Below are 15,484 nucleotides of genomic sequence, written 5' to 3' on the forward strand. Positions count from 1 at the left end.
TTTCCCCTCAGCTTGCGTCTGTCAGTGGAAGTCTGAGTCTGACAGTAATCCGCTGATGAAAGAAAATTATGAGCGTGTGGAAAAGAAATCTTTAAACGCTTCACTCCTAAGCGCTGCAGGAGTTTCCAACCATGTCTCTTTCAGAAAGAGGAGCTCTGAGGCCTGAAAAAAGAAAAGTTTGACGACTTACAGCAGATCTGGGCGTGGAGACTCACGGATGGGACACCTGAAGGCGACCTCAGTCAGTCTCTGGTGGTAAACTTTCATCCTCAGGTCTGTGGGGACGCACACGCTTTCATGGCGCTCTGCAGGATTCTGTGATGGGGTTACCTGAGCTGCACCTGCATGATTAACTCACAGGCTGCAGCTCAAATTAGAAGTAGAAGTATTTCAGTGATATCTTCCTCTAGTTTTGCACTAAATCACGTCCTTTTAAGGTGTTGACGAATCAGCGGATCGGCAAAAAGCATAAAGGTGTTGGGGTCAAGGGCTTCTGTAATTCTGTGCAACCTTTAGTCCTGAAAGAAGACGGTGAACTGAGGTTTTTGGAGCATTTTCTAGAGTTGAAATTTATCACATTTGTTCAGAAGTTCAATGAGCAGCACATCAAAATAAAGCTCCTTATATCTTTCCTTTCTGATCAACACACATCTCATCTCACCCATGTTTCAGCTCCAGTCTTCAAAGTGAGATAAATTTCTCCTCATTCTTCTTTTAAAGTTAAAATGAGGAACATTTTGACTTCATGTCTGCCACATTTATTCTTAAATACCACTGAAAATATCACTCCGGCAGCTGTTGAGCAAAAATGAGCAGAAATCCTGAGTGTTGCAGCATTAAAGCTATAAAGCACAGTCTGTTTGGATATTAAAAAATGTTGTCCTGTTCCTTTAAAGCTGCACTAACATGCATGACCCAGAAGTGCACACATGCATGCGGACTTAAACTCAGAGGCATCTGCCAGTAAACAGGCTGTAAACCAATTTCCCCTCTGAAGTCCGTGACCCACATCAACTCCCACTGCAAGAACGGGCGCTCAGAGACCGAGCGTGGGGACAAAAGCTGAAAAAACACCTGTTTAGACGAATAACGGACAAAAGGAGGGATGAAATAAGGAAAGGAGGTGAGGGAAGGAGGAGGAGCAGGGGAGGAATTAGCTTACCAGTAGAGGAGAGACAGCCCATCGAATCGCTCCGCGTCCTGAGAGAGGAATGGCATCGCACGGCGGTCCAAGACAAAAAAAATCACAACCCACCTATCATACACACACTCGCACACACACTCACACACACATAAGGAGGCAAAGTGTTAGACCGCCATGAGACAACAGCGGGTGTTTCTGAGGAGGAGACGGGATGAGAAGAGACGGCGGCGGTGGTTCAAACCAGGTCGGTGTGTGTGTGACCGGAGCGGAGAGGAGAGGGATGGAAATCCGCCTAGACAGGGAGAGACACACGCTTACCTTTACTCACTAATCCATGCTGATGCCCGTCCGTCACACACACACACACACACACACTACATAATCACACACGCTCACAAGCACAGCTTGAGCACAAGCTCACAAACCTCACAGGAGATGAAAGTTTAAAGCAGAAAGGCTGCGTTTCTGAAGACTTGTCCTTTCTCCAGCTGAGGGATTAGAGCATTATATTTAAAAACAGCGAGCGGAGGCTTAAACGTCTGCACACGCTGCCTCTTTGGAGTCTCAGAGCGCATTCATAAAGATAAATCACACAAATAAACACGGAGCAGGATGTGGGAGCAGACCTTCAAATGCAGCTCACGCGGTTTTAAATTCAAATTTTGTCTGACTGAGCGAACAACAGAGGCTGAATCATCTCTGAGGAGTGTTTGAGAAAGTGAGAGCTGCTCCAGCTCCGGTCGTCTTTAAGGACCGGTATCAGACTCCATCTGGGAGTGTTTTAGTGGATCGGTATCAGATTAGATGCAGTGATCCTGCTGTGCTGCCTGACCTGTCTGCTCTGTCTCTACAGGAGCTCTTAGGTCACCTGGACACACCTGAAAGCCCAAAGCGTGGTTAGGCTGTGTGAGTCCGAGCTGTGTCCTTGTCTTGTTGCAGCTAAATCAGAAAAGAAAGGTGCTGAAGGCTCGGGATTTAGAAACAAAACTCTCCTACCCACGGACGATGACGTGCTACCTTTTTCTTATGACTGTATTCCTCATGTTTCTCTGTCTTTTGGATTTACCTCATACGCCCGTGTGTCATTAGATATCCCTTAGGTCTTTTTCCCAGTGGTTCCTGTTTTCTCTCTTTAACTGACGCCTGTGTGTTGTATTTAATAGCTCTCAGTCCACTTACGCTATTGTTAAGTTGGAGTCCCATAGGGCTCTACTCTAAGCCCTCTTTTTTTCCCCATTTTTATGAATACTATAACACAAATAAGGGATGCACCGATCCACTTTTCTGGTCCCGATACCGAAACCTGGGCTTTGGGTATCAACCGATACTGATCCTGATCTTATACCACTGTTAAAGGGCAGCTCCGTTTTTTTGACAACTGGACCTTATTTATAGGTGTGTGCATGCTCATATACTCACTCAGACAAACATCATGCAGCTTGGAGTCCTTCAGAAGTTATTTAGATCCAACCGTTTGTAGCCGCACTTAGCGGGGGCCACAGCTTCAGCGCGGGACATAATCTCTGCAAAATCGCTCATTTCAGCTATATTTTTTCATCCATCACCATGCTTTTGTTAAGTTGGAGTCCCGCAGGGCTCTACTTTAAGCCCTCTTTCTTTTCATCTTCATCAATACTACAAATCAAATTAGGGATGCACCGATCCCACTTTTCTGGTCCCGATACCTGGGCTTTGAGTATCGGCCGATACTGATCCCGATCCCATACCAGTGTTAAATAATAACCAGCATGCTCTACAGACAGGGCATGTTTTGAGTAAAAGACAAAAATGATTACATATGGAATAACTGAAGCTAATATTTATCTAAATTATATATAATCATAATGTTTAAGAGCAGTTTGGTTAAAAAATACGTCAGAATTTACAGAAACGACTATTTGATTGTAAAATTTTATACCTTGTAGAATAAATCATAGTTTAGCCTTCGCGTCAAGTTTGGACCTATCCTTTCCCACTGATACCCGATCCAGCTTTGAGGGGCTGGATCGGCACCAATACCCTAACACTAATACTGGATCCCTAACACACATATTTCCAAGTTGTCATTGACATCTATGCAGACGATACTGTAGTTTACTTGAACAACTGAGCGACACAAACCCAGCATTCTTTGTAGTTCAATTTTCATTTCAATTTAGTTCATCAGGGATTTTTATTGATAATATTTGTTGATTAAGGAAACCATCCGCATCCTTCATCTTTGATTTGTTTAATGAATTAATGTTAAATGACTGTGCTGTTTGGGATTATTTCAAACAGGAAGCTAAGTCTGACTTGATGGAGGGATGAATCATACTCTGTCCACTTTCTGCTTTCAAAACATGTTTTTTGAATAATTTCCAGATTGAGTTAACTTCAGCTGTGGAAAAAGACAATGTGATGATGTGTCATGTATAACAGAAGAATGGTAATCCTCTGGTTTCTCAACTTCCTCAATCTTTTGTTTTTTTTTGTTGTGCACAGAAAGGAAACTTGTTGCAAAACGCTGAGCAATGAATCTGAAAACAAACAGAGACAGGAAATGTGACCTGAGTTCACGCAGCTCTAAATGGGGTGAAGTCTTAACCAGTATTAGCTTGGTCCTTCGTATCAGTTGGTGTGTGGTAACTCTGACGTGTGAAGTTTTTGAAAGTGTACCACAGGAACTTCCTGTTGTCAGACATAAAAACACAGCAGCATGTCAGACACCACTCCAGACACCCTGACAACATTTGGTCATCACACTCCTCTTCTTCAGCGGACCGACCGGTAAGTTCTGTCCTTTAACACCGAGATTTGTTACAGGTTTACTGTACGAGCAGAAACAAGATTTGAAACTTTAAACTTTAAAATGAGTTTGATGCATTTCCAATCATCCCTTTATTCAAAGCTTGTGTTTATCTTTACCCTGACAATTATTCTGGCCTTTAGAAAACTCAGATATTTGATTTCTAACCGTGTTTAGTTGATGTTTCCATTTTTGACTTAGTGGTGCTGACCTATTTGTTATGTTTACTTCTGAAACTTGTTGATGTTTGTTGAATTTATGGAATTTTAACTTTTAGAAATGCTGTTGTAGACAACAGACTGATTTCTTCAGCTTCAAGTTGTTTAACATACCTGACAAAACTCTCCTTTTTAAAACAGATTTTTTTTTGCAGACAAAAAGAGGAAGAAGAGCAAAACAAGGAGGAGCGATTCCTCAATCTTAAAAACCACAGCATTTCACTTCAACCACAGAATCCTTAAAAACTTTGTTTTCTAAGTTTCAATGACGTCAGAACTGAGTGAAAACCTCACAGCGTCAAACTGGACGACCCCGGTGCCTGGTGGTGGTCCAGGTGGTAGAGGGGGATGCCCACCTGTCGGGATCCAGCTCGAGGGTTTGATCCTACCACCAGTCCTCACAATTGACGTCATACTGGGGTTGCTGGGAAATGTGGTGGCCTTGTGGATATTCTGCTTCAAAATTAAGACCTGGAACTCAAACACCCTGTTCCTTTTTAACCTGGTCATCGCAGACTTCCTGGCCCTGGTGAGTCTACCGCTCAGGATCGATGCCTTGCTCAGGGGCCACTGGGTGTTTGGAGACGGCATGTGTCGGATCAATCTCTTCCTGATGTTCTCAAACCGCTCAGCCAGCATCGCACTCATGACTGTGGTGGCAATTTACCGCTACTTTAAGGTGAGGATCTGAGTGCACAGAGAGTACTTTTATATACTTATACATTCCTGATTGATTGAAACTTTGTCCTTTATTCCAGGTGGTCCATCCTCACCACCGCTTCAACCGTATGACGAAGCGTCAGGCTGCGTTGGTGTCTGTGTTCGTCTGGATCCTGGTCATCAGTCCCAGAGTTCCCATGCTAGCATACAACCACATCAAAGGCAGTGGCAGCAAAACACAGTGCTTCTTTTTCACCTCGTACAAAGAGGCGTCGCGGGCCATCATCATCCTGGTTTCCATGCATCGCATCCTGACGGTGCTGGAGTTCATCGTCCCGCTCGCCATGCTCATCTTCTGCTCCGTGCGGATCTCCAGCTTCCTGCGGGGGCGACAGATGGGAAAACCAGATAAGGTGCGGAAAGCTATGCGAGTGTGTGCCGCCATCGTTGTGGTCTTTATGGTGTGCTTCTTACCCACCACGGTGACCACCATCGGGGTGTGGGTGATCCGCTCGTACCGGCCATGGGACTGCGCCTCCTTCTACACATTCACCCAGCTCACCATCGTGTCTCTGGGACTGAACTTCCTGAACTCAGCCCTGGACCCCATCATCTACGTTTTCTCCAGCTCCATGTTTCGTAAAGCCCTCTGCAGCTCGCTGCCCCGCGCCCTGCGCTGCGATGCAGGTGATGGAGGGAACGCCGCATCGTCGGTGGAAAGTCAGTCAACCACCCAACAGGAACTCAAATCAATGAGAGCTGACAGAGAGAGTGAAGCTTTATGAAAAGAAAAACTGTTAAAAACCTACTTGTTTTGTACTTTGTGTGCTTTTATCAACTTTTATCTGTTTTTGTATATTTATTAAACAGTGATTTTTGATCAGGATCATCATCATGGTGTGAAATGAGTTCTGTGAGGTCCAAAAAGTTTTATAAAGTTTTGAAAAGTTTTCTTTAAAGTCCTCTTTATTTAAAGAAAAACAAAGCGTGCATGCTCTTCATTTACCAAAACTTCAAGGTCGCTGAAATAAGAGAATGATTTAAGTTTTCTTGCTGATTACGGCAGCCTCTGAACATCCAGAGCTTCATTGGTTGATCCTTAACCTTATCGATTTCTGCAGACAGCCTCTAGTGGACACTTAATGAACTGCTGTTTTCAGCGTCCGTTTCAGCTCTTGTGGCATTTCCCTTTTTAAAACCATCCTGTAAAAATCATTTAAAAACAGCGCTTTGCTACGGGATGGTTTTGTTGAACATACAGGTGCCCTGAAGCAACACCTCTGAGAAACACCTGGCGTTGTTTTGATCATAACTCCAGCTGACAGCTCATAAAAAAGTTCGCCAAACACCCAAATCTTTTGTTCTACAAAAATGCTGTGAGCATCAGGGCGTCCACATCTCTGAAAGTTCAATATTTTCCCACGGCCGCAAAGTCGCAAAAGTTATGACCTCAAATTAAATGTGTCTATTCATCTTTTTAATTAAGGTCTGCAGTTAAGCTGGTTAGTTTTTTATTATGCCTGTTAATCAAAGGCCCGGTTCAAACAGCCAGCTTCCAAAGTCCCAACTATACGAAGGAGAGTTAACCAGGAGTCACTTTGTTACCATGGGAATCTTAGTCAAATCTGATGTGCAGATTAACCTCTCCCCTCTGTGATATTTCAGTCCAAACTTCAGCCTAAACTTTTCAGCTTTTTGAAAAACATGGGTGAAAGGGTGAAAGTAAGATTCTGGTGCCTGCTGTGTCATGTGAAGAGTGTGCTTTTACAACAACAGACGAGTCTGGAGCTGTAGTTGATGGCACAGAGGAGACTTTAACAATGTCTCCTCTGTGCCAGGTATCTCCAGACATCTCCAGACTTGTCAGTTGCTGAAGCAGAGAGACCGTGACATCAACCCACATACTATTGCCAAGTCTATCGGCTTGAATACTTTCAGAATGAACAGGTTGGGAACCAGCCGTATCCTGTTACTGGTTACACAACAGGCAAGTCAAGAGCTGTGGTCATTGGCACAGAGGACATTTTGCCTCTGCATTTTTATAAGTTTGACTGACAGAACAAGAGGTGGGTTATATATTAATGCAGTACCATTATCATATCGAAGACACGCAAGTCTGAATGATTTGTCAACAGCTGCTGTTAAAATGTATGTTTCCAGAGAGAAACAACCTCATCTCTGCGCATCAACACACACACACTTCAGAGACTCTCTAAGAAATCTCTATGTCAATTTTGGACCCCAACGACCAAATGATTCATGTTTGAGAGTTTTTATAATCATCTTGATGAGGCCCAAGATATAAACTCACCAGGAAGCTGCTGAAAAGGTGGCAAAAAAACAACCTGAGTGCTGGCCTGGTTCCCAGCCTGAAAGGTGTGTCATTGTAAGCTCAGCTGAAGGGTGAAAATAATCTCCCTCAGAGTCAAAGTAAAGCTCCAGGTGAAGGGGAAGAAGACTCGCACACAGCTCGGCTAACATACAAGACTTTCTCAGGTGAGAAATACCAAAAGAAGCTCTTTTCTAAGATCAGATTATAGATATGTCTTTATTTGTGTCTCAAACAGCTTTTCATTTCTTATCACGTCTCACTCAGACTCTAGACAGACAGCGATGTTTAAAGTAAGACTGGTTTGTGTGCACAAAGAGGGACTGAATCCACTGATTCAGATGAGAATTCTGACTTTTCTTCTGACCTCACCTACCTTTTGAGAGAGAGGTACTCTTCCTGCACCTAAGTTTTTGTGGGAGCCTATGCAGTGATTTCGACTGCAAAGTCACGTCTGTTTTTCAATTGAAACTGGATTAATTAAAGGAGCATGCCAATTTGCAGCTGCAGTTCCTTGACAGGTCACAGTTAATGCAGTGATCTCCACTACAAAGTCATGTCTGTTTTTATTGCACATCATCTGAGGACCTGGAGATCACAGCACTGAATTTTTAACATTGTCTCCTTTTATTTTTGAATTATTTGAATCTATTAATATAATTATTTTGAATCTGTTCATGTTTTTTTTTTAAATCAGGAGGTGCTGACTTTGCTAATTCTTCTCCACAGATTACTGAACTGGCCATGGACAATTTGACAATTGCTGCCCTCAGTCGACCTTTCACCATAGGGATGCTTTATAATGCCCGGACAGAAGAACTGCTCCCAGGTCAGACCTCATCTTGACTGTTCCCCTGAATAATTTACTCCTTTACTGATACATGTGACATCTACGCCCCAGATCCAAACTAAACCACTGGCACTATGAACATCTAAATGACACAGACTGCAAGCCCTGTGATTGGTCCACTGAAAAGTATGTGGTGCCCACATTGGCGTCAACTAGGGATGGGTACCAAATTAGGTACTTTTGTAGGTACCGACCGAATTCTGTCAAAAGTACAGGGTACCGATTCATATAAAAACAAAAGGTACCATGTTTAGGTACCTAAACGCATCCTTGTGACTGTGAGGGAGTGGAAGAGAAGGTGATTTCTCATGACCACAGCATTGCAAGGTTATATATTGAAGAATAAATTTGTTAAATTAATTTTTTTTTTATTAAACAAATTGATATTTTTTACCACATGAACACAAAAAAGTACCGAAAATTGGTACCGTTGAGTACCGGTACTGACTGCCAGGTACCGGGCATCGGTACTGTATCGTTTCAAATGTGAAAGGTACCCATCCCTAGCGTCAACACCTACAGTGTGGAGTTGATGCAGAAAAATAACACGATACTGTTTTAACCAAGACATAACATCTGTCATCAAGATGAAGGAGGCTTCATATATGCTTAGGAATGTAGTCGTCACCTTTGATGCTAAGTTGACACTGCTTAGGATGTCTTTATTAAGACAACTTGACATAAACATCTCACTTTACTTCAGGTCGAGGAAAAAATTTATTATACACAGTGGCGTTATACATTGGCGCTATGTCAAGTGGTAATCGGTTGACATTACGCCATTATAATGGTGTAATGTCAAACCACATGTGACAGGTTTATGTGATGCTGACAGATGAAGCTAAACAGATTCTGAGTTTGACAATCAGACCATGTCAAGTTGTCATAATAAGGACATTGACAGGTGATTTTGTCTTGGTTAATGTCATGACAAAGACATCCCAAAAGATTTCAACTATACGTCAAAGGTGACCTAATTGACCTATGAAGCCTCCTTTATCTAACTGACGTATGACATGTCACTGCTGGGACACCGTCACGGCAGTCTTATGCACACCCCTTCAAATAGAGTGTTACCAGGTTTAAAGCTCTAAATGAGCTCAAATGATCTGCTTTTTGCCGTTACATCAACATCATAATTCTCCTGCCAACAATTCTACGATTTCATTCAGATCAAGGGCCTAAGTGTTCCCTGAACAGTTGGGTCCACGGACATCTCTTAAGCTAGAAAGCGACTATGCAGATCATATAGAGTTTGGTAATTCATTCCACCATTTGGGAACAACAGAGGGGGAAAGTCTGGAAAGAGATTCAAAGCCGCGTTGGGCTGGGAGCACCAGGCGCCTTTCACAGGCAGAGCATACTGGACAAAAAGGAGTGTAGACCTGGGTAAGGGACTCTAGGTAGGCCTAATGTCTGTTTTTATTTTCCAGGTTTCTCATTGTGGGACGATGCAACTCTGCAGAAGAATACTGCTGAAACCCCAAAGCCAGGCAGTGAATTTCACGTTTCCACATCTGACTCCATCAAGTCCAAGTCCTCACTGCTGGATATCGAGGGTTCCCTGAACTTGAATTTAATGTGCGGACTGATTAAAGTTGGAGCATCTGCCAAGTTTATGGACTCTACCAAGAAATCAAAGAAGAAGAGCCGGGTGACCTTTAGGTACCACGCCACCACTCACTTCAAACATCTGTCTATACCTGACATGAACTTGAGTGCTGAGCAGAAAGACATCATCAGTAAGGGCACTGCTACACATGTTGTCACCGGCATCCTCTATGGGGTAAACTGCTTCTTTGTGTTTGACTATGACAAGATGGAAGAAAGCGGCTCTAAGGACATCGGAGCTACGATGGAGGCTGCGGTAAATAAGATTCCTTCTTGTGGCATCGGAGCAGAGCTGAAAAACAAGCTGACCGCAGAAGAAAAAGACCTGACTGGGAAATTCTCCTGCAAATTCATCGGTGACCTCATTCTTGACAAAGACCCAGTGACGTATGAAGATGCAGTGGAGACCTATGCAGAACTTCCAAAGCTGCTGGGAGAAAGTGGGAAAAACTCTGTCCCCCTGAAGGTCTGGTTGATGCCCCTGAAGAATCTGGATGACACAGCTGCTGAGGTGTTAACACTCAGTCTGCCACTCGTGAGGGAAGTGCAGGACACTCTGGAAGACTTGAGGGAAATAGGAATGAGATGTAATGACGCTCTGGACGACCCAGTGGTGGAGAAGTTTCAACATATTAAAAAGAAGTTAACAAGGTTCAAGAAAGAATGCACTTACTATGAATCCGACATCAAGAAAGCCATAGCCAAGAAACTTCCGCTTGTACGTGAAGGTACAGAAGAGGAGGGGGCAATAAAGGAGATCTTCGAGGGCCGAGCAGAGTCACCCTTCAGTTCAGAACAACTCAACAAGTGGATGGATGACGCAGAGAGAGAAATCAATGTGATCAGATCCATCTTAGAGATCCTGAAGGGAGCCAAGATCCTACCAAACAAGTCAGACCTAGACAGAGTGGTTCTTGATCCAAAAACAAAGCCGGGGCTGTGCTACGCTTTCACCTCCCTGGACAGTTCTGACCCCTACTTGGATGCAATGACCAGCTCCCCAGATTCAGTGGACGCTGGGACCACCAAAGAAGACCCGTGGTACTATTCAGATGACGTTGTTCAAGAAATGAGAAGAAAGGCCCGAATGCTGAACGCTGAGTCCGGACATGTCCTCATATCAGTCACTCCAGACGAAGACATCAGAGGAGCACGCTTGTACAAATACTTCAAGGGCATGCTACGAGATTGTGATCTTAAGGTGGAAGTGGAAAAAGTGACTAAAAAGAAGGATTTAGTCATTTGTAAGTATTTATTTCTTTAGTTAGACCTATGACAAAGGTTAACTCTTTAGAAACCTTAAATGCCACCAATGATTCACAAACTCTGTAAAAGGTAGGTCCAGATACGCAGTGTATACAAAGTTAGATGAAGTGGTTGCCAACTTCAGGGTCAGACCCTCCAGATAACCAGTTAAACTAGGGGTGTTTCACAGAATATACTGTATGTTTCATAAAACTCCTTTCAACTGGTTTCTAATCTTGTTCTTTCCATCAGATGGCTGTGAACTTAATCTGGACCCCGGCACGGTGAATAAGTCCCTCATGTTGTCTGAGGATAACAGGGGAGTTTCCAGTTCATCACAGAAGTACGAAGACGACAAAGAGAGATTTGATTCTCTTCCTCAGGTTCTGTGCAAAGAGAAGCTTAACAGACGCTGTTATTGGGAGGTGGAGTTTGAGGCAGACGATGAAAATGTGTCAGTAGGTGTCTGCTATGAAGGAATGTCGAGGAAAGGTTCAGGCAATGCAGCTAAACTGGGTGCGAATGCCATGTCCTGGTGTCTTGAAATCAAAAGGCTCAAAACAGAGGCCACTTTCACTGCAAAGCACAACAACCAGTCTGTTTCCATTCCTGAGAAGGGCAGCACCCGTGTGGCGGTGTTTCTGGACTGGCCTGGCGGCACTCTGTCTTTCTACAATGTCAAAGCCGCCGCGCTCAGTCACCTCCACACCTTCCACGCCACTTTCTCTGAGCCGGTCTACCCTGCCCTCTCCATCCTTAATAAGAAGGGCTTTTTTAAGCGCCTTTTCGGTTTACCTTCAGTTGAAATTGGGTAAAGCACATTGGGGATACCAGTTTGTTTTTTAACAAGAGCCAAGATGCAGCAGCTGCTGTTTAAAAACCCCCTCTGATCTATGATTTCACCCAAACTGTTCAGCTCTGTCTCTCTGTAATGATGGCTTGATTGAGTAATAATCTCTGTAGGAGCCTAAACAAAGATCGTATGGTAGTAGCTTATGTTAAATGTGTTTTACAGTAAAAGGTAAATTGAAACTGTTTTATTTCTACATCCTGTTAAGTGATCTTATTTTAAGGAGTGCCTGTGTTTTTTTAGGCAAAACAATATAAAATGCTAAGTGTTCTTGTTGTTAAATTTTGTCTCTGACTGGACTCATGAACTTATGGGAATTCACTGCCATGTGTTTTATTTTGGAGGGTAGTATCAGAGCAGGTTTTGTTTCCTTTAAAATCAGCTGATTTCAGATGTATTAGATTAGTGGAGTATATGTGGGTTACAGGTACATGTTTTATTGTTTTTCTTATGATTTGGCGCCATCTGCAGGTTGAATGTACCATGTTTTTAAAGTATCTTCAGAACTTCTTTCTGTTTCTGTCATCTATCAATAAATGAAAAGGTCTGTCAATCAAACTGGCTTTGTATTACTCTGAAAAATTTCCAGATAGGATTATGTATTAAAATAATGTCTGACAGTTTATTAAAGATGATTTCTTCATTTAATTTATATAATCATAATTGGTAATAGATATGAAAGAGGATATATCTTCTACAGGCCAAATAACAATTCAAATATAAGCTCACAGTGCGCATTGCTTTCACAGCAAAGTGAAACTGATGACACATACTGAATGTAACATTCACATTTTGATCCTTAACCCTGAAAACATTAGATTTAGCTTATCATGATTTTAAAAAACTCAATAAATTACAGTTTTCTGCTCAAGGGGCTGAGCCCTATTCCTCGTAGCAGATTTAGAGATACTCCAACCTAAGCACTCATCTTAGTAAATGCCCTACCTAGAGTTGTTTCAGCTCTTTACCCTGGCATTAGAAAACCTTTTTGTTTTGCACTATTTGCAGCACAATTATCAGATTATCAGATTTCTGCTGTACTTTTTTCTTAAATATTGTGAATTTGGACTTTTTTTTAATTTAATCTCAGTTTTGCATTACATTAATCACAAACACCTCAGACTACCCTGAGGACTCTGCAATGTGTGTAGTTTGTTATCACAGCTTTTTCACCACTCAGCAGCTGTTGGGTTGTATTTTGTTCAATTAGTGGTTATTTTGATTTTGTTTGATGATTAGCTTCTGTTGTTACTAAGTTTACCTCCTCACAGGAACAAGTCCTCTCTGTTTTTCAGCATTAGTTTGCCTTTCACACACCTGCATCTGCATTTAACCTGATGCTACTGTCCTGTCTGTTTTGTCAAGTCCATTCCTGATCCTTTCCTGGTTAGCATGATTCTACTATGGTCATGTGTACTTGATGCAGAAGATGGAAAACTATCTACTTTTTAGCATCCAAACGATTCATTATACATCACTATGTATGAATTAGAAGTACTTACAGGTTGTTGTTGGTCATGCTGTTCAAGGAAATCACAATCGTGAAAGGATGGGTTCAGCCTGTGGATCAGGATCATCATAAAAAAAAAAAAAAAGTTATTTATGTTTTTGGTATTTTTTCTATAAAAATGTCTTTGTGTCAAGATCTTTACACCGCACATGCAGATCACATGGATTATATGTAAAAGAAATCACACAATGAAACTAGCATTTTTCTTTCATGATGTGTTACAATAAACATTCTTGTTTTACTAATTTTGCTCAACACATTTTTTTATGTAATGCAGTTTTCCCTTGCTAAGTACATTAAAAACAGTGAAGACTGAAAACAAACCAGTCAGAAACCGTGACTTAACCTTGATGACTTTAAAGCTTTCCTTTACTCGCCTGTAGGTTTTGATCATGTTAAAGCTAGCTTACTACGGCAGCACCAGCACACGTTAGCTTCACTAGCATTTTAGCTTGTAAATAAAGTTCAACCGATGATACTTAAAACAAGACACCGACATAACCACATGAGTTAAACTGTAAGAAAATGAAACTTTATTTTAAAAAACATATGTTCACTTACCATCACTGACCGGACTCTGGAGCAGCTCACGGTAGTTTCCACCCGTGAATCGTTGGGTCTTTTCCACACGGAGGTTGACAGAGGCGCTTGGTTTCTTCATACCCGTGCCCCGTAGCCGTTAACTACACTGTCCTTTACTTTTAATCAAGCAGTGATTTACCAGAAATGGTTAATTTTTTTTTTCTGTTCTAAAACATAAGAATAAAAACTTTGAGGGCGGTTAAAAGCCATTTTCCTTCTATGTATTCGATATTGTAGCACCACCCACCCCTGGTTTGTGCAGGCTGTGAAATGAAACACATCGTCTCCCCTGCTGTTGTGTATGTTAAAATAAAACAGCTGTTTTTTATGCTTTAACTCAGCAAAAATCTAGCTAGCATTTATAACTTCCAGAAAACACCATGGGGCTCAAGTTATTGCGCAGTTATGGACCATGAATGACATTAAACTCATTGGCCCAGTTAAACCGTGTCACCATTTGAGACTTCTTCTGTCCAGCCGTTAAAAATCGGCTGTGAGATGGGACATCACGGTGATTCCTGATCGAATAACGTTCGGTCAGAAAGAAAAGGGTCTGTACACTCCAAAATGGCAGTTACTCAGCATGTCGTTGTTATTTATCACCAACGCTTCATCTTATGTACACTTTTCGTGGACACACAAGAAAAAGGCGGCAAACTTAAAGAATTCTTCGGGCGGCTCCATCTTTAACAATCTTCCTCATCTTCTAGACTCCGCTCGTGACATTCGCGCGCATAGAACAGCCTGTGATCTTATTGGTTAAGGGAGAGTCAATTACGTCATCGTCGGGGCGGAGCCTGTCATGGAGATATTTTTTTCCCCCATCTGTATCATTGACTGTGTCATGAAGCTATTTTCAAGTGTGTAAGGGAACATTGGAGGTTTTTTATTTTATTTTTTTACGGGAATTAATGAACTTAAAGTATTTTACTAAGATACGCTTTATTGTTTCTTTAAATTAGCTGATTCCAGATAAATGGTCTCAGTGGGATAACTGTGGGTTAAATATTTGATTTGATTTATTTAGGATCCACCATTAGTAACAGCAAATATGCAGTAGCTATTCTTCCTGGGGTCCACATGTTACACTTTCAACAAAAATAATATCTTTTTCAGCATGCCTATGTACACAACACAACATTCACACAGTCCACTCATACAGTAGCTCTATCATCCACCAGTTGATTGCAGAAAATAACCAATACACGTATACAAGTTTGTAAAAGAAGCCAAAAAGAGACAAACCACAGAACTTTTCTAACCTTTTGGGAGTACAGCAAAAAAAAAAAAAAAAAAGCATTAGTGAGAAGTAGTTTTTATTATCATCTTTCAGGTAAGCCATATGTGAACAAATACATCTTTCATTTCTTATTGAAGCAACTTCTGTTACTGTCTGAAATTAAAAAGCTTATTATATGCATATTTTTTCTATTTGGCGCTTTCTGCAGGCTGAACCTTTTTTAAAGTGTACTGTAGGACATTTCTCTGAACACCACAAAATCTAACATCTCCAGATTTTTAATTTATTAAAATGTCTTATAGTTCATTGAAGATACTATGATGGTGAAATTCACAGAATAAGAGATATGGAAAACAACTCATCACCTATAAGTGAGGTGAGAACAGACACTTTGAGATTGGTGAGCCGCTGATTGAAGTGGACACAGTCACCACTGAATCGTATGTAAAGGTCTAAG

At 41.8% G+C, this 15,484-nt stretch overlaps 2 protein-coding genes across 4 annotated transcripts in view; one reads left to right on the forward strand and one right to left on the reverse strand.

Annotated features, from left to right (window-relative positions):
* stxbp4 (syntaxin binding protein 4) overlaps positions 1-14,116 on the reverse strand; it is a 48,314-nt gene extending 34,198 nt beyond the window's left edge. Inside the window, exons 1-2 of one of the 2 annotated variants that reach the window (XM_074663042.1) lie at positions 13,767-14,116; positions 13,198-13,255 (exon numbers count right to left, since the gene is read on the reverse strand). In XM_074663042.1, the coding sequence (XP_074519143.1) occupies positions 13,198-13,214 (17 nt within the window). In that variant the 5' untranslated portion in view covers positions 13,215-13,255; positions 13,767-14,116. Of the gene's footprint in view, positions 1-1,162; positions 1,297-13,197; positions 13,256-13,766 lie in introns of those variants that run through there. The other variant, XM_074663041.1, reaches the window with a different exon arrangement.
* Positions 1,260-11,805, forward strand: hcar1-3 (hydroxycarboxylic acid receptor 1-3). Of its 2 annotated transcripts, none has more exons than XM_074663040.1 (4): positions 1,260-1,388; positions 3,629-3,913; positions 4,306-4,829; positions 4,909-5,610. In XM_074663040.1, exons 3-4 carry the CDS (start codon positions 4,416-4,418, stop codon positions 5,593-5,595), a joined length of 1,101 nt encoding a protein of 366 aa, XP_074519141.1. In that variant the 5' UTR covers positions 1,260-1,388; positions 3,629-3,913; positions 4,306-4,415; the 3' UTR covers positions 5,596-5,610. The 2 variants fall into 2 exon arrangements, with proteins under 2 accessions (XP_074519141.1, XP_074519140.1); XM_074663039.1 differs by lacking the exons at positions 3,629-3,913; positions 4,306-4,829; positions 4,909-5,610 and adding exons at positions 7,869-7,968; positions 9,423-10,844; positions 11,098-11,805 and having other exon boundaries at positions 1,306-1,388.
* Positions 14,117-15,484: the final 1,368 nt, after the last annotated feature.

The sequence above is a fragment of the Halichoeres trimaculatus genome, unplaced genomic scaffold (assembly GCF_033239565.1).
Source record: "Halichoeres trimaculatus isolate MK-OKI-2021-1 unplaced genomic scaffold, fHalTri1.1 fHalTri1_scaffold_23, whole genome shotgun sequence".
In the NCBI taxonomy this organism is placed as follows: domain Eukaryota; kingdom Metazoa; phylum Chordata; class Actinopteri; order Labriformes; family Labridae; genus Halichoeres; species Halichoeres trimaculatus.

Excerpts from the sequence above, each read along its gene's own strand:
- hcar1-3 (XM_074663039.1), top strand. The coding sequence starts at position 1,356 with ATGAGAAGAGACGGCGGCGGTGGTTCAAACCAG. Across the intron at positions 1,389-7,868 it reads GCGGCGGTGGTTCAAACCAG|ATTACTGAACTGGCCATGGA; the intron begins GTCGGTGTGTGT and ends TCTTCTCCACAG. Across the intron at positions 7,969-9,422 it reads GACAGAAGAACTGCTCCCAG|GTTTCTCATTGTGGGACGAT; the intron begins GTCAGACCTCAT and ends TTTATTTTCCAG.